This window comes from Gopherus evgoodei, chromosome 12, assembly GCF_007399415.2.
Source record: "Gopherus evgoodei ecotype Sinaloan lineage chromosome 12, rGopEvg1_v1.p, whole genome shotgun sequence".
In the NCBI taxonomy this organism is placed as follows: domain Eukaryota; kingdom Metazoa; phylum Chordata; order Testudines; family Testudinidae; genus Gopherus; species Gopherus evgoodei.
Window position 1 is genome coordinate 7,416,087 of NC_044333.1, and position 26,388 is coordinate 7,442,474.

The window sequence follows — 26,388 nt, forward strand, 5'->3', positions numbered from 1 at the left end:
TGGTAAAGTCAATTTGGACAAAGCCCCAGTGAGAGGAAGGATGTTCCAGTTGTTGAATCACTAGCCTAGGACTATGGAAACCCACATTCAATTTCCTGCTCTGCCACAGATTTCCTGTGTGACCTTGGGCAAGTCACTTAGTCTGTGCCTCAGTTTCCCATCAGCTGTAAAATGGAGATACTACCACTGTCCTATATCAGAGCAGGGTGAGGGTAAATGTATTACATATTAGGAGGGGACACGGGTAATGGGTGACCTAGAAGTACATGACATGGATAGACACAACAGTTGCCCTACTGGACCAGACCAAAGCTTCATCTCATGTGTGACAGGGCCCAGTACCTGATGCGGAAGGTGTAACCCTACCTGACCCTGCAGCTAGGAAGCACTTTCCAGCCTAAAGCCTGCATGGCAGTTGTTTGAGCTGGTGAATCTCCTTCTGGTTAGTGCAGGGGTCGGCAACCTTTCAGAAGTGCTGTGCCTAGTCTTCATTTATTCACTCTGATTTAAGGTTTCGAGTGCCAGTCATACATTTTAATGTTTTTAGAAAGTCTCTTTCTATAAGTCTGTAATATATAACTAATCTGTTGTTGTATGTAAAGTAAATAAGGCTTTTAAAATATTTAAGAAGCTTCATTTAAAATTAAATTAAAAGGCAGAGCCCCCCGGACCAGTGGCCAGGACCTGGGCAGTGTGAGTGCCACTGAAAATCAGCTTGTGTGCTGCCTTCGGCACACGTGCCATAGGTTGCCTACCCCTGGGTTAGTGTATCTGCAGCTGCTCTTCTAATTCATGTACATCTCCCCTCTGGTTTTGAAATGCACTAAATTGAGGTTAGTCACCTCGCTGCCACCCTATTCTTCCACAGCTCAGTGTAACCAGTGGCTGGTGGAATTATTTGAAATCTGCCGTTTTGTTGAGTATTATGGGATGGGAGAAACCAGAGTAATTGATACTGCATCTCACTTACTATACAGTATAATCGTTATAAATTAATAATGTCCCCTTTCCCCTTTGACCTGAGGCTCTCAGAATGCTTAACGCTACCTGCCTAAACCTCACAGCACTGCTTTTACAGATGGGGAAACTGAGGTGCAGAATGGAGAAGGTGGCTTGTATAAGGCCACCCAGTGAAACAGGTGCCCACAAGTCCTGATGGTCCAGTGGGAGCTACTCCTACTCCATCAGGAAGTCACCTCACAAGGTAAGGAGTGAGGTGAAGAGAACAGACACTCTCCAGGCGAAGGCACTAGACTGGGACCCAGGAGAACTGTAAATTCCTCCGGTGGGGACTGTACTAACGGCGACACAGCTAACCCAGGGGGGCCATGATCTCACTTAGGCTCTCTAGGCACTGCCTGGGATAGAAATAATAATTAATTATCGGGGTTCGATTCCTGGCTCCGATGCAGACCCATTTAATGTGTCCGTGCCTCAGTTTCCCCTCTGTAAAATGGGGTGGGTTAACACCCCTTCCTTTCTGTCTAGACAGAGAGCTGGTGGGCGCAGGGGTTCGCTCAGTCTGTATTGTACAGTGCCTAGCACCGCAGGACCCCCACCCTAAAATACCGCCGAGGAGAGAGGCAGAAAGGGGAGGGGTCAGGCTTGAGCCCGCCCATTGCATGGAGCTGGGGGCCGCGCTCGCAGGAGCCGGGGAAGTGTGGCTGCCCCTCTCCTCGGAGGAATACGGCGGCGGAGGGGCTGGGCTGCGACGTGCCCGGGACCGAGCAGGGAAGCCGGGGCCAGGGCGCCGCGCTCTGCCTCTAGCGCCGCCGCCGAGCTGCGGGCGGCGGGGCCCGGCCCGGCCCGGCCCGGCTACGGGCGTCCCTGGAGCCGGGGCGCAGCGAGCTCGGGAGACTGGCAGCCGGGAGCGCCGGGGCGGGGCAGGTAGGAGCCGCCGCTCGCCACCGAGCTGGGGGGCACCGAGCCTGCAGGAGCTGGGCGCTCGGAGTCCCCGGGGAGCGCCAAGGACGGGACACCTGGGGTACCCACTGCCCCCACCCCTGCTGTAGGGACCCGGATCGGGGCACCCCCTGGGGTACCCACCGCCCCATCCCCTGCCAGGATTGGGGCACTCCCTGGGGTACCCACCGCCCCCACCCCTGCTATAGGGACCCGGATCAGGGCACCCCCTGGGGTACCCACTGCCCCCACCCCTGCTAGGATCAAGGCACCCCCTGGGGTATCCACCACCTCCACCCCTGCTATAGGGGATCTGGATCGGGGCACCCCTAGGGTAACCACCACCCCATTCTCTGCTACAGGGGACCGAGATCAGGGCACCCCGCTGGGTTAACCACCGCCTCATTCTCTGCTATAGGGGACCCGATTGGGGCACCCCCTGCGGTAGCCAACGCCCCTACCCCTGCCAGAATCAGGGCACCCCCTGGGGTACCCACCGCCCCCACCCCTGCTATAGGGGACCCGGATCGGGGCACCCTCTGGGGTACTCACCACCCCATTCTTTGCTATAGGGACCTGGATCAGGGCACCTCCTGGGGTACCCACTGCCCCCACCCCTGCTATAGATGACCCGGATCAGGGTGCTCTTTTCCATCCCAACAGTCGGGTGTGGAGGAGCTGTTTCTTTACAGCAGGATGTAGAGGCCTTGGGGCTGTTCTTTTTAAAGGAGCCCAGAGCTGGAGAAAGAGTCCAGAACTCCCCTTCTAATGGTCCCCCAGACCTTTCCCCTCCGTCTAACACCATGAGCCTGATGAAGGTCTCTCCTCCTTCGGGGTCTGTCAGCTCACACCAGGGGGTTGGCCTGTCTCCTCTTTCTAAAGTAGCCCCAGGAAAGAAACTTCTCTCTCTGGGGAGCTCTGAGTTTCACGCCTTGCTAAAGGTTTCTCAGGTTGGAGCAGTCCTTCCACCCCAGCACCAGAGCCCTGGGTAAAGTTCCTCCAGAAAGGTGCTCCAGATGGGGGGATTCCTCTGTGACCCCTGGGTGATCACATCACTGATTGTTTCCTAATTCACTTAGCCCACAATCTGAGTCCCTCCTGTTTTGCTGTGCGTCAGGGAGGATCTTTTTAGGTGCCGAGTCTTGCTGAGTTGATTGGGTGCCCGCTCAGTGAAAGCAAGCCAGGATCCTGAGTCTCTTCACCTCCCCCAATATCAGCACAGCTCACCACAACCAACAGCCCAGAGAGGGACCAGGTGAGGAGAGTGGCATTAATGCTCTGTCTCTCCATAGCACCGTCCATCCTAGGATCTCAAAGCACTTCGGTCTCGGGAACAAGTTAAGACACGCAACACCTCTGAGTGGTATTATCTCCATTGCGCCAACGGAGAAACTGAGGCACAGAGAAGTTAGTGATTTGCCCAAGGTCACAAAATGAGGCAGAGGCAGAGCCTGTGAGTGGGCAGGATGGACTCGGGGCAGAATTTGTTCGGTGCTTTTCCTTGAGGCGGTGCTGCAGCCAGGGGATGAAGGTGCATTTCTCAGGACCTCAGGGACCCTGCATTGAACTTTTCCCATGGCTGTGGACGTGTGAGCTGGGTCCCACCTGGGGTTGTTCCATCTGTCTTGCTGGAGAGACGGGGTCTCACATTACAGAGCTGCAGGGTCACAGCCGGAGTCGCCCCATCTCTCTCCCAGGGCATGCACTTAAGGAACCTGTAACTCCTTGTACCCGCTCTCCCCACCACCTTGTGGGTCGCACCCTGGGAAGATCACGTTGCTTTAGGATGTGACTCTGCAGTGGAGACAATAAGGGTGTGGGCAGCACACAGGTTTCACAAACCCTGCTGACATGCCAGTTCCTGGCTGGTGATAGGACAGGACCGGGGAGCAGACAGCTGGATGTGTGGCTTTTACTTTCTAGGCCAGGAGAAACCCTGATAAGATCAATGTGCTGGGGGTAGAGGGCCCTCAGCAGAGACAGCGGGAGCCCTGCCTGGGCATTTCCAAAGGCCTGTGATAAGATAAGATCACCCTGCTGCCGGCTCTTTTCTCTCCCAAGGTTATTGGTTAACCTGCAGGATTCCTTGGCAATAGTGTTTGTTTAGAAAACAATCCACCCAGGAAGAGCCCAGGTACGGGATTCTCTGGGGTCAAAGGGAGCCGGGCTGGTGAGGAACCTAGCCCTGCTGCATGGGACCAGGGTTTGGTCTAGGTTGGGAGCCTGTCTCTGACCGGGGCTAGCACCTGGCCTTCCAGAGGAAGGTGCCAGAACCCTGCAGTGGACATGAACCAGAGCTCCTTCCTAAGCTCCATCAGTTAGTGGCTGGAAGGCAGGTGGTGAGGAAAGGTCCCACTCTCTGTCGTATGATACCTCACTAGGGTTGGGCGGGTGAAGGGAGTGCTTGCTGCTTCCAACAACAGCCCCTTGTGTCGCTTCCAAGGACACCCCTGTCTGTAGAGGGGGTGTCTCCGGGGGTGACCCACCAGATAGCTGCAGCTTTGGAGGCTTTAGAGGCTTTAGAAAGAGCGCTTGAGATTCTGTCACAGTGTAGGCTGACCCAGACTGGAGGCCTGTAGGAGACTAATCCTGTAAAACATAGATGTTGGAGGCAGGAGAGACCCATTATTGTCCGGTCCAGTTCTCCAGTACAGGCTTGCTCTCTGTGGGAGAGTCCTTAGTGCTTTGTGGTGTCTATCTTTAAAAATTCTCTGCACCGGGGTTCCCATGGCAGACTGTGGCCCCAGCTCATTGCATCCTGCAATCCAGGATTCGTCCTGATGGTCCGGTGCATTAGCCCTTCCTGCATGGAAGAGAAGTTTTTGCTCCCCTGGACTGACCCTGCCCTCTCTCCAGACCACCTCTGGAATTCCAGAGCAGGCAGAAGGTTCTCCTGGAAATTCGAGAGCTCCTCACTGAGCCATTTCCATAGCACCCAATTTGCTTCGTCCCCACTGAATCCAACCGTGTTCAGTAAGTGTTCATAATTCCATCCTCTGAGCCCTAGTCACGCCCCGGCTGTCAGTAACACTAGATAATTCCCCCTCCTCTTCTCAAAACCTAGGCTTGAGTGGAAGTGGAGGAGAGACTAAGACCCAGAGGCCTGCTGAATAGAGACTGTAGGCAAACAGGACCCCCGTCGTCTTCCTTACAGTCCTGCAGCTTTGGTCTCCAAAGGGGGTCTGGCTTTTGGTGCCCACCTTTGTTATAGAGAGGCCCATGGACTCTTAGCTCGCTCTGCTGAGCTGTCCATGTAAGGAGTCCAATCAAGCTGAGGTATAGGGGCACCGTTGAAATTCTGCACTCGTTGCCTGTAACAAAACCCGCTGCACAATGATGAAGTGTGAGCTACACAACTCGAGAAGTTGACTCTGGAATCATAGCGTTTAAGGCCAGACTGGACAACCTGATCGTCCAGGCTGACCTGCTGTACGTCACAGGCCACCAACACCACCCAGCACCTGCACGTCAAACCCAACAGCCAACGAACTAGCCAGCCTCGGGTGGGAGGCTCCTGTTTCTCATGTTCCAGCTGAACAGGCTCTTCTCCTGGTTCAGAGACACTCCTGCCTAATAATTACATCAAATTCCCCCCAGTTCCCTTCTACTCCATGAACAAGCTGTAGGGGGAAAATACCCGCTTCCGTATACCCCCTGCATCAGCAGCATGATGATGGTGTCCTATGCCACAAGGAGAAATCACTTGTGTGTCGGGCAGGGGGACAGCACCTGGACGCTGCCAGACCCTCTAGACATCATGATCCGTAACTGGCAGGCCAATGCTCAAACTACTAAACCCAGAGTTGTGAGTTCAGCCCTTGGGGGGGGCCACTTAGGGGTCTGGGGCAAAATCAGTACCTGGTCCTGCTAGTGAAGGCAGGGGGCTGGACTCAATGACCTTTCAGGGTCCCTTCCAGTTCTATGGGATAGGTATGTCTCCATATATTTATTATAGGGCCCTGCCAGAAGGTGTTTGCAATCTAAAGCCCGCACTGGCTGGTGTTGCTCTCACAAGCTTAGACTGGTTGCACATGTGCCATGGGCGCTGAGGTCTTGCTTTTTGGAAGCCGCAGGTCTCTATTTGGAGAGGTGCTACTGTGCGGGTTCCCCTTTGAATTGTCGCTCATGGGCTCCTGCTATTGTGACTCCAGTTCTGCACGTGTGTAAGTCGGGCCGAACCCACCTGGCTGCAGGGGAGCAGGAGCAGGCCCTAAATGGGAGCTGTGAAATCAAGGGGCTGATGGATTTGCCTGCACAGCAGCATAGGTGGCCAGACAGGCTCTGTGCAAAATTCCTTTACACAGCTCTGCCAGTGTTCCTCAGTCCTGCCCTGCAGCCCCCCTGCTATCCCAACCCTGGGCCCTCCCCCAGCTCTGCCAACACCCCTCAGTCCTGCCCTGCAGTCTCCTGCTAGCCCAGCCCTGGGCCCTCCCCCAGCTCTGCCAACACCCCTCAGTCCTGCCCTGCAGCCCCCCTGCTATCCCAGCCCTGGGCCCTCACCCAGCTCTGTCAACACCCCTCAGTCCTGCCCTGCAGACCCCCTGCTATCCCAGCCCCGGGGCCTCCCCCAGCTCTGCCAACACCCCTCAGTGCTGCCCTGCAGCCCCTCTGCTATCCCAGCCCTGGGCCCTCCCCCAGCTCTGCCAATGCCCCTCAGTCCTGCCCTGCAGCTCCCCTGCTATCCCAGCCCTGGGCCCTCCCCCAGCTCTGCCAATGCCCCTCAGTCCTGCCCTGCAGCTCCCCTGCTATCCTAGCCCCAGGCTTCCCTCCCTGACCCCTGCAGATGCCCCTCAGTTCAGCCTCGGGGCCCCAGACAGTGCCCTCTGTTCGAGCACAGGTGGCGCTCACCTGAGCAGAGGTGGCCCATGCTGAGCACTGGTCGGGTGGTTTAATGGTTTGCACAAATAGGGAGTGGATGAGATGCAGAAGCTTGGTTTCTCTGAGGCCCCCCAGGCCACAGGTTGTGAGCAGAGGCATTCGCTGGCAACATTAGCCTGACCTCTGGAGCTTAGGGGTGCTGTATGTGCTCCCTCTCACCATTTCCCGTCTGATTCGCCCCCCCCCCAGTGTCCTCATGTTCTCTGCCTCCCCCCACCCCTTGCCACTGTCTTCTCTGCACAGCCCCTCCACACCTGCCTGCCGGCCTCTCTTCTTACTGCCCCGAGCTCAGACCGATCCCAGTGGGTTAGATAACTCCATATATCAGCGCAGCCCTGACCCGGTGCAGTCAGCCCCCTTGCTCAGCCCCTGCTCCAGCTTCTTGCATCCTGAGCTGAGATTGCCGGTTGGCTTGTCCGGTCCCCCCCTCCCCCTTTTCCAAGCAGTGGCTGCCGGGGATGCTGGGGCTTGGGTGGGAGTGAATCCAAACAGGCGGCTTCACTCTGCTTTCCCAGCTTCTCATGATGAACTGGTTTTGTTGGGGGGAAGCTATTCCATGTCTTACAGTGCTGGGAGGGGGCAGCTTTTCCGTGTCTCAGCTGTGGTCTTTGCTGCGGGGGCTTCCAGAGGAGAGGCTACTGCCGCCTTGGCCTGCTGCTGGGTAATGACGTACCTCTAGGGAAAGAGAGGGCAGGTTACGTGTAGTGTCAGGGCCAAAATGCAGGGGCCTCGCTGGGCAGAGATGCCAAGGCCAACTTCTGGCAGGGGAATAGACACGACGGAGGCTGTTTGAATCCTCATCCAGAGTCTGGAAAGGAAATCCAGCTAGCGGGCTCCCCTCCAGGCTTTGTCTCCTGCTCCTTTCTGGGTGGAATGAGAGAGGTTTGTACTGAGCCGACGCCTCCTAATGCAAGTAGGCACCTGCCTGGGCTGGGTGGCAGGATTCTGAGGACCCAAGAGCCTGGACCAGCCTCTTCAGTGCCCTGCCGTGGGTCAGTGAGAGTGAACACGGATGCCCGGTGCTTGGTACGGTAGCACTGCGTCCGGGGACCTTTCGTTCTGTCCTGTCCGTGTGCAGCTGAGCCCAGGGCACCTTCAGGAAGCAACAGACCTGGCCAAGCAATATATGTTCTGGGCTCTGACCAGACCCTTTTTGTCTCATTTACTCCTTCCCCTGCTGCAGCTCATTCTCTCTTGCACGGCTACTAGCGCTCTGACCAGATCCAATGCAAAGGCGCTGAGCAGTGGGGTTCCCACCTCTTCCCTTTCGGAGTCTGGGGTCCTGTTAGAAAGCCAGGCCTGCTGGGAGAGCTGGTTGCAACCTGGAAATGCCCCATGGAGCTAAAGCAGATGGGTGTAGAAGTGCTGCTCAGGGCTGTCGTGTGGTTTGGTAACGTGAGGCTACACAGTCAGGAGGATGCGGTTGGTTCACAAGTTGTGCAGGCAGTGCTGTGTTATAAAGGAGTGCCGGTGGGATGCTTCTGGGCTCCAATATGGTAATTGTTAGAGGGTAAAGGCTGAGGAGATCTCTTTCCCTGACATTAAGCCTTTTCTCCCTGTTAATTTCACCCTATTAACGCTGCTGCTCAAATCCCCTAATGCTCCTCCCAGGCCCATCGCTGCGAGAGCAAACTGCAGTTTTAAAGCCCTGTCTCCACTGCACTCAAAGCCGGTTTGGGATTTTCACCTCTGACTTGGTTCCAACCAATTTGGGTGAGTTGGGTCCACACAGCCAGGGGCAGATTAGGGTTTTGTGGGCCCTTGGCCAGAGCAAGTGTGGGCCCCTCCACACCTTTTCTGCCTGCATTCTCCCCTGCCCCGGCTTCCCCCCTGTGCTTCAGAAGGCTTCCCCCGCTCCACCCACCCACCTAGAGTGAGCCTCCACTCCCTGGCAGGAACGCTGGGTGGGCGGAGTGGTTTGGGGCATGGGGGTGCCCATTTTTCTGAGGCCCCCCCAATTGGCTGGGGCCCCTGGGCACAGACCCCGTTGGCCCAGTGGCTAATCTGCCACTGCACACAACAGCTGTGTTTTACAACACAACTGTGTGTCTGTCTAGAGCATGTATCCTCAGCTACCACACTTCCTCTTTGTAGCTGTGCATCTGGGAAAATCGGGGCAGCTACCCCACGGCGTCCTAGCAATGGGGAGAACACCTAGATGATGTACACACATGGTACCACCAATATGGGGCAATGCATTGTGGGACGTTCTGCCACAAGGAGGTCTGAGAAGGGAGGAATGGCCTGCTCAGATAGTCTGGCACAATTAGAGTCATGTCATTAGTGTTGGGCTTCCAGAGTTTGCTACATGAGGCAGGCTGCCCTAGTGCACAGAGCGCTGGATTAGGGCTTGGGGGACCTGGGTTCTAGTCTTGTCTCTGCCACTGGCCTGCTGGGTGACCTTGGGCAAGTCACACCATACCTCTGTGCCTCAGTTTCCCCATCTGTAAAATGGGGATAATGATACTGACCTATAAAAAAGCTTGATATTATTCTCTGTAGTGTCATTTTGCAGCATAGATATTGTGCTGAACCAATTAACAGGAATCGTGCCAGCCAGCAGTGAAGACAGGTTCTTACCTGCTGAGGCACTGAATTGAGTATGAGCCACGTGGTTGCAGATGCACCCAGCGTTTAGAACCCACTGCACCGCAGCGGGTCACGCGCTCCGTTCCCAGCTAGGCCTAAGTTTCCCCACCGCTGGTCGGGGAGCAGCTTTGGAATTCCCTTGTCATGGACCCTGGAACGGAGACCCAAGCCGCAGCGCCGCCTCCGGTGGTGTTTGGCTTCTGAGTGATTCTGTTGGTTTTTTATGAGCGCTTTGAATTCCATGAATTATTTAACATGCAGACTCCGTGACTTGCTGTGAGAGGCTCCAGCTGGGCTGGCGCAGGCAGGCTGGTGTGTGCGGTAGATGGCAGTTGCCTTTAGGAAAAAAGCGAGACGCTTGCTGCCTCCTTAGGAGTGGCCCAAGACAACGTCCTTTGGTAGACTGGCCGCAGGACGTGGTAGCTCAGATACCGCAGTGATGGGCACAGTCTACAATCCCTGAGAGAGACAAGGTGGGCGAGGTGATATCTTTTATTGGACCAACTTCTGTGGGTGAGAGAGACAAGCTTTTGAGCTTCCACAGGGCTGGGATATCACTGCTGTCTCCTGGCTGCTGGGGGCCATAGGAAATGAGTTTGGTGCCCCGAGCGTCATTGTTTCCCTTTTGGCTTTGTGGAGTGTGCGGGGAGCCCAGCACCTATCAGGATCAGGCTCTTGGGAATGAACATCACCCCCCCCACTCCATGATCATGACTGGTGTCTTTACTCTCAGCAGCAGCACTGGGTGGTGAATGCCCACAGGGAAGCTGGCACTGCCCCTAGCCTTCTTGGGCACGGAGGCCTCTCGTCGCTAGGGCTGTGGATCTGGCGCCTCTTCACCAGCGCTGGGTGCGCTTGGCAAACCCACCCAGCGCTGCGAGCGCTTTATTGAGAGCACACGGGGAAAACCACATGTGGCTGTACGCTGTGTGGGGCTGTGGCTGCAGACTCGCAGGCGCTGCCTTGGAAGATAATTGCATACAGCTCTCTAAACATGCAGGGGACGGCATGTTTCATGACAGCGGAACACCCCGCAGAGGCAGGAAAACGAGCCTGTTCCTTTGTCTCCGTGTTTTTTCCCCTTCATCCCATGTTTATTATGGTAGGGTTAGTCGTGAACCACGAGGTCCATGCATTAGTTTTCTATTGTAGGGGAGCTCATAAACTCTGAGCTGCATCCGAGGTTGGTCACTGCCAGGTTGGTCATAGACGCCGTGTACTGGTTTGTTGCGCATAAAGACAGAGCGCCACGCGCTGGCTTGTAGCGATGCACAGAGGTGTGAGCTGTGGAACGCCCTAGTGTGTTGCTGTAGGGTCTGTCATAAATACTGAGCTGCCTTCAGTGGTTTGCTGGTGTTTGCCTGTTCCAGGAAAGGGTCGTGGAAGCCTTTGGCTGGGGGATGCAAGGCAGCTAGGGAGTCACAACAGGTGTCAGGAAAAAAGGAGAAATTGTTGTTACGTTTCCTCCCCTCCCCTCCTTTGACAGTGCCCCTTAAACAAACAAACAAACAACCCCACGCAGCTTTTATGTCTTAAATGCAAGAGAAATGTGTGTTGCAGACAGGACTGCTCTGGGGTAAAACAGAGTCTATTTCACAAGATAACGGGGCCTCTTGCAACAATAATCCAGGATTGGGCTAAAGAAGGATTCACCCCATCGCAGCCCGTTCCGCTTGCCAAAGCTGTATAGGTTCTGGGCAGATAAGTGTCCAAGTGGTCAGGGGCTTCCTGGAGTTCTCAGAGGCTCTTCGCTCTGCAGATTTCCTGTTGAGACATTGTGGATCATAGAGTTTAGATCTGGATCTAAACATCTCTGAAGCCTGAGAGCTTTAGATCCAGTGCACTGGTGTTGGAATGGGCAGCTGCACATTCCTGTATTAAATGGTTCCTTTGTTGATTAAGGAAAACATTGCAAAGAAAGAATGAACGTAAAGTCTCTGTCAGAAAGAGCATGGTGTGTGCCTCCCCTCTGGAACAGGCTGCAGCAGCAGCTCTGAGATCAATATGGCTGCTGCCTCTGCAAGTAGATGAATTTCTTAGAAATGTAAAAAGTGCAGGAGGCAGAAACAGGCATCGCCATTTCCAGTGTACACAGCCCACGGAGCAAGCTGCTGAGTATCGATGCTGCCTGCAATGCGGTGGATTGGAAAATGAGAGAGAAAAACCATTCTTATGGCATAACAGCAGCTCCATTTCTGGCCCTAGCCAAAATCAGGTAGCGCAACAGTGGAAAAGTGATTTAAAATGTGAGTTAAGAAGGTCTGGGATGAGTAATTTGGGCTGGTTCTTGTCTACCCAGGCCATTTGCCATCCCTACACAGAATAATGATGTAACAGTGAAGGTTTATCTGTGAAACATTTCTCGTGTTTCTTAGAGGGCATGTCAAATGCCAGATGTTACTGCCCAAGCGAGTTGGGTGGCAGTGGCTTGGTGAGCTGGGACTTGTGCACCTAGATCTAAGTTTCCTTTTTAAAAAAAGTCTCAAATCCCTTGTGTTTGCAAAGAACTTTCAAAGTGGGACCAGAGTGTGAGTGCTGTAGTGATATCTGCTTTGGGCAGCCTGAACTTCCCCATTCATCTGAATGAGGAGGAGATGATGATGATGATATGTTGACTCTGAAACCTAACAATGACTGGTTAACTGGCATGCAGTAAAGGAAACAGTCTCACAAATTATGGAGCCTGCTGTGAGTGGAGTCTAGTTTGAGTGTCCAGAGGGTGGGGCTTGGTTTGTAGCTTGGAAGAGTACCGTGACATTTGTTTCCAATTCAGTCCTTGACTTCACTCAGAGGTAGCATATTAGTGTCAGGCTTCATAAGAGAGAGACAAAGCCAAAAAGGAGGCGGCTGTGAAAGAAAAGAGAGAGAGGGAAATGTCAGAGCAGGGAGGGTTGCAGTTCGGTGGTTAAGGGGCCAGTGAGACAGGCTGGAGGTCTTGAGGGACAACAGAGAGGTGGATGATTGGACAGGAAGATGATGTGCGGAGATGGAGGGGTGGACAGATGCGCCAGGTGGAACTCTGCAGAACCACACTTGAGCTCTTGGCATTTCCACTCCCGTTGCTTGAATGTGCCAAACAGGCCATCCCATCTGTTCCTCATTAGGAGCTCGAGGTCTCGGAGAGATTAATTAATGCTGCACTGCTGTCAGCTCTGGCAGAGAGAACCTCATGGCACAGACGTTGGTGTCCCTGTCCCACCCTCGCCTTGCTAGTCTACCTGGCGCGGGAACCCCGCTGTGGTGTTAAAAGCTCTGATGATTCATGCCTCATGCCAAGAACTCCTCCCTCCCTGCTGCTGTTCTCCCACTCCTGGCACCAGGATCTGCACCCTTGCACTGGGAACCCGATTCTTATTCGCTAAAGCAGCTCTGGCGCCAGGAAATCCACTCAGCTGCTGGTAACTCAGCCTTGGCACTACTAACCCATCCACCCTGGAGCTAGCAATACAGCGTTGGCACCGGTCATGCACCCCCAAGGCCAGTAACGTGATCCTGCTCTGTGCCGTTACTCCACCCTGGCGCTAGATCTGTGTAGCACTGCTTGGTGCAGGGCTGCCTGCCGGCTCCGCTCCCCAGCGGAAAGGAGCTGTGAGTGTGTGTGTGTGTGTGTGTGTGTGTGTGTGTGAGACACACAGAGAGCTCTCAGCAGCAAACCTTCGGTGATCAGCTTCCCTCCTGAAAAAATAAAACCAATGTTATGATCATTTCACAAACACAAGCAGCCGCTTTGGCCCCGACGGAACTGCTGGCATGTCATCTGATTGCGGTTTGGCCCTGTGTGTGCACGAGGGCTGGTCACGTAGCAGTGGCCCGTAGCCACCCTGGCACTGGCATGACAGCATTGGATAGAAGCGAGTGCCTCTCGGGGGTGAGATCCAGGAAGTGTTCTGTGCCATGTCCATGTGCTGGCATCTTCCTCCCGTCTCTGGCCATGGGATTCTGGCACTGTCTGCTTTCTCCTGGGGTTGATAATCCGGTCATGGTGCCAGTCTCTCTGTGCTTGTGCCCATAACTCCGTCTCAGGGCAGCATACTGTACGTTGGTCACTCCATTGTAGTGTCAGCAATTCTTTTGAATGGGAGTTCCTAGCGCTGACCCCTTGTGACTGTGAAAGACCCCACAATGTTTTTCCTAAAAGCCAGGGCATTCACTCCAGCGTCCCAGTCTTATTCCAAATAGTGTAATTCTGTTGTGCTTGCGTAAGTCATCCCTCCCCACACCACCTTCAATGTAGTGTCATTCTGCACTTCCTGTCCTAAAGTGTCGTGTGCAGCCTATGGGCCCGCCTACAATACAAAATCAGCTGGGTCACTGGACCTGGCTACATCCCGCTTGTCTCCTGACACAATTCCAATATTGTTGTGCCTTGTCATGTAGATGTCTGCTACAGCCCTCCTGCCGCACAGTTCAGTGACGGGGGATCAGATATGCTTGGGTTGGTATCTAACAAATATCTCTCATTTTTGAGAGCTGTCATTCATTTTAATCCCAAAATGTCCTACATGCCCCACTCTCGGAGAATTATTTGACAGAAATAAAGATTTGTGCTCCACAGGTTCTAGCGGGTGATTGATGCTAAAGGGAAGCCCACATAGTTAAAGTTTCCTACATACACCATGTTTAAGTGCCTGTCATTTTGGGGGTTCATCAGGCATTGCTTTCCATGTTGGGGCCGTGGCAGACTGAAAGGCATGCTTAGGTCCTGTCCGTGCTATCAGGTGGAACAATGTTTCAGACATGACACAGTGTTGTGACTTGGTTGCTCTCGCAATGTAGACGGGCCTGTTCTGTAAGCTGTCAGACAGCTTTTGTGTTCCACCCCAGAGGTGGCTGCATTTTGATGCAATGAGATTTGACTGGCATGAAAAGGCATACAAGTGGTGCGAAGGTATATTTTAAAAAAAGATCTGTCCGAGAGGAACAAGTGACACACCGTTTGGGGGTTTGATCCCCTGTTTATCAGAAGCGTCCAGGCCTGATCAGCTGGTACTCACTATGGAGCGTGTGCCATCTCTGCCAGCACTTTCCTGGCTCCCATGGTCAGTGGTAGATGGATTGTCTTGGGATGCAGTCAGCTTCTTCAGTTGGTCGGAGTGCTTTGGGATCTTTGGAGATGAAAAGAGCTGTAGATCTGTGAGATGATGTCATTATTTATTAGGTCAAACCTCCTGCTGCCCTGCAACGACCCTTGTGCTTTGATTTGCCTCTGTAGTGCATTAAAGCTCTGGAGAGCCTTCATCAGAGATGATTTCTCCAGGGCCCGCAGCAGCCTGGAGGTCAGCCCTCCCTGCTGCCAAGTCTCATCCCCATACACCTGGCTCGGTTCCCCTCTTGGATCCGCAGCAGATTCACAGGCATGGAGAAGGTTGTTCCTTGTGCAGCTCGAGGAAGAATCGAGGGGTTAACAACTGGACTGTTCCATTTCTCCTCTTCTGTATGATGCACCTTGGTTTTTCCCGAATGGTTCAGCCAGAAAGAGGAAAGCGGGAGGGGGGACCAAGGGGAAGATGTCACTATCTCTAATCTGTCATTTTTATTTTACAGCCAGTGCCAGGGAGGAGGGGAGCATGAGGCTGCTAGGACAATGCTGAGGAGGACCCCGACCCAGAGCCCGGGGAGGATCTGAAAACAGGTGAACGCAGAAGGAGGAGCGAGGGTGGGGAGGAAAGACAGACGGAAGGAAAGCAGGCGAGGGAAAAGCCTGGAGCGCCTTGGGAGTGGATCCCGGCTGCAGAGGGCTACGCCATGGCTACAAATTTTAACGACATCGTCAAACAGGGCTACGTGAAAATGAAGAGCAGGAAATTGGGGGTAAGTGGGGAGGGGACCGCGGGGATTGTGATGCATGATTCGTTATCGTTAGCTTTGAAGGTCTGTCCCCCCCACCCTTCTCCCTGCTTTTGAAACACCAGGGCAGCTGCAAAATACAGAAGGACCTCCCCCCGCGTTCCTCTTTTGTGTTGAGAGCATCCTTGCAGGAGATTCTGTCTCTGGGTTATGCCTGAGCATCCTCCCGAACCCCGGCTTGCTCTGAGCGCCCATCCCCAGCACTCCTGTGCCGTGCGTAGGGGGCTGGCCACTGTCGCTGGTCATCTTGGGGCCGGGTAAAGTTGCAGCTGTGGTGTTTCCACCTAAAAGTTGAGGGTGGAGGGAGATGAGGGGGGTTATCCTTTGAATTCAGCTGTGAGAATCTCCCTCCGACAGCAAAACTCAGCTGAATTTGGATCAGCCCAGCAGACAAGCTGTGCCTGGATATTTTTTTTTTAAAAAAAGCATCTGACCCCCTGGGTTATTTATGGGCTAAGGGGAGAGAGGCGAGAAGATGGTTTTGCACTTGTTGCTTTCTGTGTAATTCCGGAGGAATTTGGCACTGTGGTTTGTGCTCGTGCTGTCCAGACCGGGCAGGCTGCGGATTTAAAGCCACGATTCAGGCCTAGCAGCCAAACCCAGCTAGAGTCCTACACCCTGATCACCCCTGGGCCCCTTCCGTGCCACTGACTGCGTTTGCACATGACGTCAGCACCGGCCGGGAAATAGTTAAATCTCACGTTCGGTCCCAAGCCTGTGCATCATCTGGGATCCCTGGGAGCTTGGTTGTGCAGCCGGAGGAGTGTGTGGGTGGAAGTCGGAGGGGGGGAGTTGTACATGGTGCTGTACTTCCCTGCAGCCCTGAGGGGGATGGGAGACGGGGTTAGGGGGGAATGTGTTAGCAGGTCACTGATTTGGGGCCCAAAACTGGGCATGCTCCGCTCCCATGGATTGCAATGGGGCCTTGAGGTGATTTCCAAGGATTGGGTCCTTAGTGAGAGAACTGGGGTCGTCGATCTGCTTACGGGAGTCACGCTCGCTGCGTGGGCTGAGTCCCAGGAGCGCTGTGCCACTCCGGAGCCAGCGGCAGGCAGAGGCTGCCCAAGGCGCAGGGGTGGCAGAGGGAGCTGCTGGTAGAGGGAGGTGCAAGTTCTTGCTCCAGCCTGCCCCTCCCCCAAAGAGCAGTTCAGTTTTCCACCTGCCAGCCTGTCAGGCGAGAGGCAGGTGATCCCACGTGACTGGGGCTCCCCAGCTGGTTGGCTTGACCCATATTTTAGGCAGAGTTGGTGGAGAGCTGGTGTGCTTTGCATTTCAATGGGGAGGCTCCGTACAGGATCCGTTCTTAAAGGGGCCAAACTGCAGTTGCTGAGACAAAGAAACGCCCAGCCTGGCGCGGAAGAGAGGTGTGGAGCTGTGGGGCGGCGCACGGGCCTTTCCCCCCTGCAAAAGGAGGTCAAGCCCTGGTTCGTGGCAAGGGCAAGATCTCAGTCTGGCTGTTAAATAAACCATCGCACAGGTTATTTGGCCCTGAGTGGCACCTCTTCTCGGGATGGAGTTAGATCTGGGGCAGCACGTGGGGGCAGGGCGGGATGAATGGACTCTGGTGTGGGGGACCAGGGTTGGAATAGCATGGGAGGGGCGCTGCGAGTCAGGAGTGAGGGGCATCAGCGGAGCTGAGTGTTTGGGCCCAAGCACTGGGATAGAAAGGGGAGCGGTGGGTTGGGGTTTCAGGGCATTGGCAGGGTAGGAATAGCAGGGCACCCACGTCTCAGCTCTGGTGGGTTGCAGCTGGGCCTGGCTGAGCTGTTTGAGGGCAGGGTGTGCCCAGTGCCTGGGCTCTGGCCAGCTCCATCAGCCCTAAATCTTCCCTAGCTAATGTCACCCAGCCAACCCGCCTGGGCACATTTTTAATCCCAGCCCCAGCTGCCCTGGGTCCCGCCCATGGGGAATGGGAGCTGTGGGGAGCCCATCAAGCATCCTGATGTTCCCCAAGTGTCCACGACGCAGCAGCCCCTGGGCCCAGCTTGTTCCTGCATCTATGCTCGTGGCCCCATGTTGGAGCCAGAGCTCCAGCCCTCCAGAGGGACTGCCTGTGGGTCTTGGCTTTAAAGTGGAGTTACTGCTGCTGGGCTCCAGCCTGTGCCCACAGAGAAGGAACAGCTTCTGCACCCTGCCTTCCGGGGTGAGGGAGGAGCCTGGCCTCCCCATGCTCCCTGGCATTTACTGCCAACTTGGGGCTGATTTGAACCGGCGACCTCATGGTGAACGGCCTTGTTGGTCATCCCCGGGGCCCTGCACCAGCCGGATCTCTGCTGTGCCCTGCTGACCATTGCCAGCTGCGATCCTCTCTTGCCACTGAGTGGGTGCGGCCCTTTGCTGAGTCACCAGACCGGAGCCGTCGATGCATGTGGTGGATCTGTGTCTATATTGGGCGTGGTAAAGTGAGACAAAAGAGGTTTCGTGGCTTACTGCTTCTGTAATGCATTCAGCTGCCCTTCGCCGGCGTGAGGGATTCAGCCTCCCAAGCTCTCCTCTGAGATGGGTGTCTCTAGCCGCCTTGTGCAGCTGGGGAGACGGAGCCCCAGAGCTGGGGGAGGGGGACAGGCCAACGTTTTCCCAAAGTGGCTGCTTGAGGCATCCGGGTGGGACTCCGGAGGCATCTTAAACCAGTGGCCGCTCCTGGAGCTTTACTTGCATGCTCAGGATCTGACGGGCCTTGTCGACGCCAGGAGCTGTCAGCAATTCTCTCCACACTGCTCCAGCATTGGTGCAGCTTCAGGGGAGGGAGCTGGGGGCAGCCGAGGTGGCGAGATCCAGCTGTGGGGACGCTGGGCATCTTGAGCACAGAGGCCAAGCGTGGCTAATGTTGCTCCCGCCCCTGGAGCTGTGCTGCTGGATGGAGGGAGAACATCTGACTATCTTCCATGCCGGTGCACCTCAGCCTCCTTCCCATGTATCCTGCTCCTGGCTCCTCGTGCCTGTGTGCCAGGCTCCCCCGTCCTCATTCAAAGCCCTCCTTTAAGGGGCATGGCTGCTGCGAAGCCAGCGAGCATTGGCCAAGTGCTGCCGTCTGCATCGTGTGCTGAGGGGAGCGAGGTTCTGAGGGGTGGGCCCGGGGCCAGCCTGGCAGAGGGGAGCGGGTCCCCCAGCCCTGTGTGGTTGGCCTTGCGTGTGGCACGGATACACACTGCCTCTTGTGCTAGGGCTGTTCGGTGTCAGTGCTGCCCTCTGCAGGACTGGGTATGACTCGGCCCAGCCCGAGTGCCCATGCTGATGTGCAGAGCCGAGCATCCGCCAGGCTCTCTTAACGCATGGGGCAGTGGCCTGGTGCCTCCTCCTCCTAAGGACACAGTGCGGCCCTGGGCTTGCAGCTGCCTCTGAATCTCCTGGTTAGCATTATCTGCCCCATTACATGGTGACCTCCAGGGCGGGCAGTGTCTCCTGTTGGGTCTGGCACCGTGTAGCCCGCTACTGCCACTTAATGACACTGCGAGGTTTTGGGGTTCAACCCAGACCAGTGGGGGTTCTGTTCTCACCTGCCCTGCCATTCTGGGGGCATCTAATGGTGTGCTGCTGTGACTCACAGCCCGGATCCCAGCTGCCAGCATGCGGGTCACAGCCTGGCTTCCACTGCCCGGTTAGTGTGTGCAGAGTGACTCCAATGCCTTGCCCCCGGTCCCAGATTTACCCCAGATTGCCTACCTGGGTCGTGTCCAGCCCTCTCCTGGGACAACTCACAGCCATTAGTAAGTTCATTGCATCTTTACAGAGTCAGTGCGCTGCAGCTCGTTATTGTAACTGGCCCTCATTTCCATCCCAGCACTGGGTTGGTTTGGATCAAAAATAAAACAAATTTATGTAATCCAACAGAGAGAGGATTAAGTGATGCCGAGTATAAGGAATAAGGATGGACGTGGGTTACAAGCAAACAGAAGTGAAAATACACTTCTAAGGCACAACGTTGTTTCCGAAAGGGACAGTCTTTGGTAAGCAGGATGACCAGATGTCCCGATTTTATAGGGACAGTCTCGATTTTTGGATCTTTTTCTTATATAGGCTCCGATTACCCACCACCTCTGTCCTGATTTTTTCACACTTGCTCTCTCTATTGGTAAGCAGGTTTCTCACCTACACTCAGCTCCCCGAGACGTCAGCCTCTTTGGGCGATGGAGCCAACGCTCTGCGATTTTTAAGAGCTCTGGCCTCTGGAATCCCCCAAGCGCTAGATGCCCCCCCCTGGTGTCTTTTTGCTCCCCTTATATCACCCCAAAGTTCATTCTTCAAGCCTCCTGCTGCTCTTCCTTTCTTGTGGATGTCCCATCTTCCTGCTGATGCGTGTGCAAAGGGACTTCTGCCGTTTTGATTCCAGGCTGCTTAATTTACACTGGAGACAGGTAAACAGCGGTCACCCTCCTACCTAGGGGAGAACCTGTTTCTCCCTTTGTTTGGTCTCAGACTTTAAAGCACAATATATCAGTGAGGATCCATAAATCCTCCTACAAGGTTAGTGTCTGCATTTTACAGTGAGAATCAGCAGTGCGTCACAGGCTTTTATAGAAAACCTCACTCCCTTCATGCTGTAAGACGGTAACATCGTATACAGTCAGTTGCTTCAATTGCTCATTTGAGGTTCCGACCCCCTGAGGCTGTCTCCCCTACTCGCTAGGCGGATGCCTCTCTTCACCATTATGTAAATGGACCTTCCGTTGTCTGGTCACATGTTGCCTAATTTACATCAGAGATGCTTTCAAGCAGGTGGAACACGTTCCTTTGTCTGCGACAGGCGTGGCTTAGGCCAAATACATTTTAAGGACATCTTTGCAGCATGTATCTCTGAGGTCCTTTGGGGGTTTACCGTACGTACATCGTGCGAGAATATTAATGATCAGTGAGTGATTAGTTTTCCAATGACGTATGACATGCCACCTTTGGGGTATATATCATGACCACAGCGTGTTAGGTGTAGTGAGTATGCCCGGCCTGACAAGTTGCTGATGCAAAATAGCAAACCCCCACTGGGCCTCTGTCACAGGCACCTAGGCCGGCACAGACAGCCGGCTCCTGCTCTCATTGAAGCCATCTGTGGTGCATGGAGCTGCAAAACTGCAGTGCCTTTGCTTTGTGAGTACTGCCCCTTTAAATTCCTACGCACGCTGACCGTGGAGGCAGCTGCGGCACGATGCACACACTGTGCTCTCTCTTGTGGAGCCTTCATTTTAGTTTGTTCCCGATTATTTATTCTCCTTTAAAATAAAAAGCTGAGAGGAGCCTGTTGGATGTGGCAGGAAATTCAGTTGGCTCCAGCCAGGGCCAGGGAAAATGACCGGCACAAGACATATGGGATCAGTTGCTTGCGCTGTCACTTAATCTGGGCCTTAGTTCCCCATCTGTAAAATGGGCACATTGATTGGTGTCTGTGAGGCACTTAGCTATGCAGGGCTGGGGCCGGCGGTGTCCACTCCTAGACTAGCATCCCACTCACAGAAGCCTCTGGTATCGTCTTCTCCGTTGCCTCAATGTGAGCCTCAGTCTGACACTGAGCCCGGCCCATCTGCTGCTTGTCAGGGACTCCCTGAAAGGAGCTTCTGTTCCCGTCAGGGGCTGGTACTTCTCCAGTTCCCCAGATGCTGCAGACACACCCACCTGGGAGACAAGAAACAATCAGCCTGGATCCTGTAAGCCGGCGCTCTGTGTGCAGAGGGCTGCAGGACTGGGCCATTGGGAGCGCTGGGGTCGCGGGAAGTCCGCGTTCCTGGACCAGCCCCCTCTGCAAATTGGCTCGGAGCCTCATTGGCTGTGGGTGTCACGGGCTCTGAATTCTGCATCGGGGGCTAATTCTCCCAGACAGCTCAGTAAGGATGTTTCTTAGGAGCAGCAGGAGATTTGCCAGAGGCGAGCCTGGGCGACCGGACTGGGAGGTGGCTGGGAGGAAGTGTACGTGAACAACAGCACAGCTGACTCCCAGGGGGGTTGTTATGTGTGCAAAAAACTGGGTGGCTCTGGCTCCCGCATCTGGGCTGTCCAGAAACCATGGTGTTCACACAGGCTTCATCCTTCAGATGAAGGGATTGCTCATCGCGCTCCTCCCACACGGGTGCAGAGAAGTCGGTTATACGAAACCAAACTTGTGAGGAGATGTGATCAGCACAGTCTGGCGGCTCTGGGGGGGCATGCTGGAGGAAGCTCGCTGCAGTCTGGCTGGCTCTGGGTGGGCACTGCTGGGGGAAAGCTCGCTGCAGTCTGGCCTGGCTCCGGCGGGGCATCCTGGGCGGGAAGCTCGCTGCAGTCTGCCTGGCCTCTGGCCCAGCAGCTGGCATGAGAGCGGGCAATGGGTGCCAGGGTGCAGTCCTGGGACTAGCTCCGTGGGACAGACAGACACGACAGACCTTCTGGCTCAGCAGCAGAGCAGGGAAGAGCCAGTTCATCTCCTTCCTCAGCAACCAGGGGAGCAGAGTGGGAGCCAGTTAATTTCATGCAAATTCCAGAAACAGAAGCGGATGGGGGGGCAGGAAGGGGAAGGGAATGGCTGGGAGGGAAGTGATGCTGAGGGCTGGCCAGGGAGAGGAGATGGGGGGGAGGAGATAGGGGCAGCTCCCCCGGAACAAAACCACCAGGAAGGAGGGAGCAGGGGTTCAACTGCTGCAGGGAAAGGACCAGGAGAGTGGGGTGCTGGATCCTGAGTGAGGTTTAAGCAGCGAAGGGCTTGTGCGGGCAGAGGGGGCAGGTGTGTGCCCGCCCGGGGGAGCACGCGCAGTCAGGCAAACATGGCTGCTGCTCTGGCTGCCACTCATTAAGTGAGACCGTGCTGCAATTAACGCTGATAGAGTGACGGTGGGGGAGGGCTTGAGCACCCCAGGGGAGCGGGGGGTGGGGCAGGAGAAGCTGCAAATCCTCCGCTCCCCACAAATCCAGATTAGCCTGCAGGGCGAGTCCTGGGACTCTGCTAGGACTAGGGCAGATGCTGGCGCAGGCAGGGAGGTACCTGCTGCCCAGTTACCCTCCAGAGAGGAGCCAGACCACAATAGCCCCTCAGTCTGCCCACCCACGGTCACTGGCATCTGGACTAACTGGATTTCTTATTGTAGCACCTTCTGCCCAGAGTGCTCGACAGACACTAATGAGTTAAATCCTGCCACCCTTCGAGTGGTGGTATCCCCAGGGAAACTGAGGCACAGGAGGGTCAGAGCAGGGACTGTGGCTTGGGTTTTGCTGATTCCTTGGTCCCGGGCTGAGATCGCTAATCACCCCACTACAGTTCAGGACAGGAAGTGAAGAAGGAGCAGTCGCTTGGCACTGGAAGAGCCTCGAGATGCGCCATGTCTGGCTGCAGCAGAAAGGCAGAGTAGGCGGCTCTGAGCTGCCGTGACTGGTTAGAGCCCAGCTCGGCTGCTGCGCGCGGTTCTGCCCGGTGGGAAGTGGGTGAGGGCACAGCGCGATGGGAGAAAGACAATGGCGGCGTAGAGGAATGTCCATTCCGAGCTGAGACAACAGGCGTTTGTAGGTATGGTGAGCGTCTTCCACCTTCCTGTGCGTCGTAGAGAACGTGTCATTAAACCCCACCAACCTTTGTGGTCCAGGACTCCTGGGTTATGTTCTTGCCACCTTGCATGCGTCTCTGCCCCTTGGTGTGGCTCAGTTTCCCCTCTGTGAACTGAGGCGAATGAGGTCTCCTCACGTTCATACCGTGCATTGAGATCCTCGGAGGCAGGATGCTGTGGTGGTGTGCGGTGCTGGCTGTTGGCGGGGCGCCTTTCTTGCTGGGGGAGAAACCGTCATAGGTGGCAGCTGCTGACAAGGGAACCTTGCCTGTTCCTCTCAGTGGGCTGGGAATGCCCCTTCAAAATGTCCCTGGCATTAACCCTTTTGCTGCTGCATTGGTGCCAAGATTGGCGCTCCCTGTCCCCTCCTCCCATGCCAGCTCCAGACATTGGCTGTGGTGCTTTGGGAGCCGGCAGGGACGTTACAATGGCGGCGCTGTTGGGCGAGCGGCCGGTGCAGCCAGGGGAGGGACCCGTAGGGCACAGCAAAGGACGAGCTTTGCCCTGTCGCCCTGTCTGGAGACGCCCAGGCACTGGCTTGGTGCTGTGCCGCTGGGATTTTAACCACTTCTCCCAGTAGGTTTACGGTCTGGGCTGTAACACGACCCGCTTGGGCCCAGCTGCTCGGTGGAAGCTGTAACTGGTGGGACGCAGCCCCTGCCCCACTGGCACAGACTGCACTTGTGTTGGCGGGGGAAGGGGGGAAGGCAGCATTTTGTTCTCCAGTCACACACAGGCTTCACCCCCATAAACCCCAAGGATGCAGCACTGTGGTGTAGACGTAGACTAGAAACGGTTGCACATTGTTCCTGACCATTCTCTCCAGGACGTGGCTATTGGAGCACAGAGCCTGGCTCAGGGGAGGCAGGAGGGCCTAGCGCATGGGCTGGGGCTTGGGAGAGCTGGGTTCTATTTGGGCACGTCAGGCAAGTTGCTTTGTCTCCCTGTGCCTCAATTTTCCCATCTGTAAAATGGGAATGCTGATCCTGCCCTCCTTTGGGAAATGCTGAGGGATTCATAGTATTGTCTTTTGGAACAGGGTGAGGAGGGACATGGGGGGAAACCTTCCTGGGAATTTTAAATACCTCCCCTCCAACCTCAGCAAAAGTGCAATTTAATCACTGCAAGATGTGAAAAACTTCAGAAGCTTCTGGTTGGGTCCCAGGGCTGAGCGCTTCCTGGCGGGGTGACTTGGTAGTGCCCAGGGAACCACTCTACCGAAGGCAGGGAAACCTGCCCCACCCGCAGCTCGGCTGGGTGGCTGAATTTGAACAGGGGTGCTCCTGGCCAGCAGATGGTTGAGTTGGCACCTCTGCCAGCCACCATCAACCTCTGCTGCCAGCTACAGGGTTCTTGGGGCCCATGTGAACTTGACTGGCCGTGGCGCAGGCTCTCTGCTTAACAAGCAGATCAGTATTTTTGAATGCCCCCTGCATTTGGACGAGCACTATGATTAGCGGTGGCTGCTTTGGTTTTTGTGCCATCCCTCTGCTTCAGCGGCCTCTTGGGGCTGCAGGAGTCAGGGCCGTCCGTTCCCCCTGGCGCTGCATCCTGACTGGGGAGCGGTTGCACCCGCGCTATCTGCGATGACGGCGTCAGGGCAGGGCGGTGGAGAAGCAGCTCCTGGGGCTGGTGTTGGGGCCGTCTGGTCCCCCTAGCCCTGCATGCTGGCTGGGGAGTGGTTTGCACCAGTGCTATCTGCGATGACGGTGTCAGTGGCAGGGCGGTGGAGAAGCGGCCTCTTGGGCTGCGGGCGTGAGGCTGTCCGGTCCCCTAGCCATGCATGCTGGCTGGGGAGTGGTTTTGCACCAGTGCTATCTGTGATGATGAGGAGTCACTATGTAGGGGCCATGGGTGGTTACGCACCGGGGTGTAAGTGTGATCACTCTGTGGGGGCGGGGCAGTTACACGTGAGGTGTAAGTGGGGAGTCACTCTGTGGGGGCCAGGGCGGTTACGGTCGGGGTGTAAGGGGGGAGTCACTCCGCGGGGGCCAGGGCGGTTACGCATGAGGTATAAGTGGGGAATCACTCTGCGGGGGCCAGGGTGGTTACGCGCCAGGGTGTAATAGGGGAGTCACTCCATGGGGGCCGGGGCAGTTACATGTGAGGTGTAAGTGGGGAGTCACTCCGTGGGCGCCAGAGCGGTTACACGTGAGGTGTAAGTGGGAAGTCACTCCGTGGGGGCTGGGGCGGTTAAGCGCCAGGGTGTAAGGGGGGGGGAGTCACTTGGTGGGGGCCAGGGCGGTTACGTGTCAGGGTGTAAGGGGGGAGTCACATCACGGGGGCCAGGGTGGGTTACATGTCGGGGTGTAAGGGGGGAGTCACTTCACGGGGGCCAGGGTGGTTACGTGTCAGGTGTAAGGGGGGAGTCACTTCACGGGGGCCAGGGTGGTTACGTGTCAGGGTTGTAAGGGGGGAGTCACTTCACGGGGGCCAGGGTGGTTCGTGTCGGGGTGTAAGGGGGGAGTCACTCACGGGAGTCAGGGTGGTTATGCGTGAGGTGTAAGTGGGGAATCACTCTGCGGGTACAGGGCCATTACGCGTGAAGTGTAAGTGGGGAGTCACTCGGTGGGGGCCCAGGCAGTTAGTGTCGGGGTGTAAGGGGGGAGTCACTCCGCAGGGGCCAGGACGGTTTACGCGTGAGGTGTAAGTGGGGAATCACTCTGCGGGGGCCAGGGCGGGTTATGCGTGAGGTGTAACTGGGGAGTGACTCTGCGGGGGCCAGGGCGGTTTATGCTATGGATGGTGTAAGGAAGGAATCTCTCTGCGGGGACCAGGGTGGTTACGTGTCAGGGTGTAAGTGAGGAGTCACTCGGTGGGGGCCCGGGGCAGTTACGCGTGAGGTGTAGTGGGGAATCACTCCGTAGGGGCCAGGATGGTTACGCACCGGTGTGTAAATCGGGTCTGTGGGAGCAGACTCCGGCTCCTGGCTGATAAGGGGCGCTGGGTGTGGCTGTGGAGCTGTAAGACGTAGTTTCCTAGCGCGCTGACACCAGGTCCTTCCCCTTGGTGCTGTGCGGGGCGATTCCTCGCTCACACAGTGGTTACTTTGCAAACACTGAGTGGCATGAACCAGCTGCTTGCTCTGCCCTTTGCCGTCCGGGGCCCACGATCGTCCTTCGTTCTCGGCTTGTCCTCCGTAACACTGGGCCATGGCTCCTGGGTTGGGCCGCCGTGCTTGGGGCACCCAATGCTTTATCAGGTCAGGGCCGTGCACTGTGACTGGCAGAGGGCTGCCCTGGCTGCGGGTGCAAATGAATTAATTGCCCTGAGGAATGGCAGCCCAGCACGCTCACAAGGGGCGACGAGGAGACAAGGGGGTTATCCAGTGGGGCTGCAGAGATGAGAGGATGTTGGGGGAAGGGGAGACGCTGCGGGAGAGCGTAGGCATGAGACTGTGCGTGCGGTGCGAGCAGGTGGGAAAGGGGTGGGGGCCCACTTGGCATCTGGGATACCAGGAGTGTGTGCGGCCAAGCACTGCCCATGCCTGTCCTTAGCTTGCCATTGTTTTGCTGCCTTGACATGCTGGCCTGGGGACCCCTGGCTGGGAGCAGCCCATGCTTTGTGCTCCGCTGTCTCATAGGCCACGTACTGCTAACAGCTAGTGGAGATCCTCCTGGAGTTAGTTCTGCCCTCTCTGCCCAAAGCCACTCAGCAGAACCTTGTGGGGGGC

General features: G+C 55.9%; 1 protein-coding gene across 3 annotated transcripts in view; it reads left to right on the top strand.

Annotated features, from left to right (window-relative positions):
• The first annotated feature begins 1,811 nt into the window (after nucleotides 1-1,811).
• Nucleotides 1,812-26,388, top strand: part of DOK4 (docking protein 4) — a 39,348-nt gene continuing 14,771 nt past the window's right edge. The window contains exons 1-2 of one of the 3 annotated variants that reach the window (XM_030581989.1): nucleotides 1,812-1,887; nucleotides 14,914-15,180. In XM_030581989.1, coding sequence (XP_030437849.1) covers nucleotides 15,115-15,180 — 66 coding nt within the window. In that variant the 5' untranslated portion in view covers nucleotides 1,812-1,887; nucleotides 14,914-15,114. Of the gene's footprint in view, nucleotides 1,888-2,980; nucleotides 3,158-14,913; nucleotides 15,181-26,388 lie in introns of those variants that run through there. The other 2 variants (XM_030581988.1, XM_030581991.1) reach the window with 2 other exon arrangements.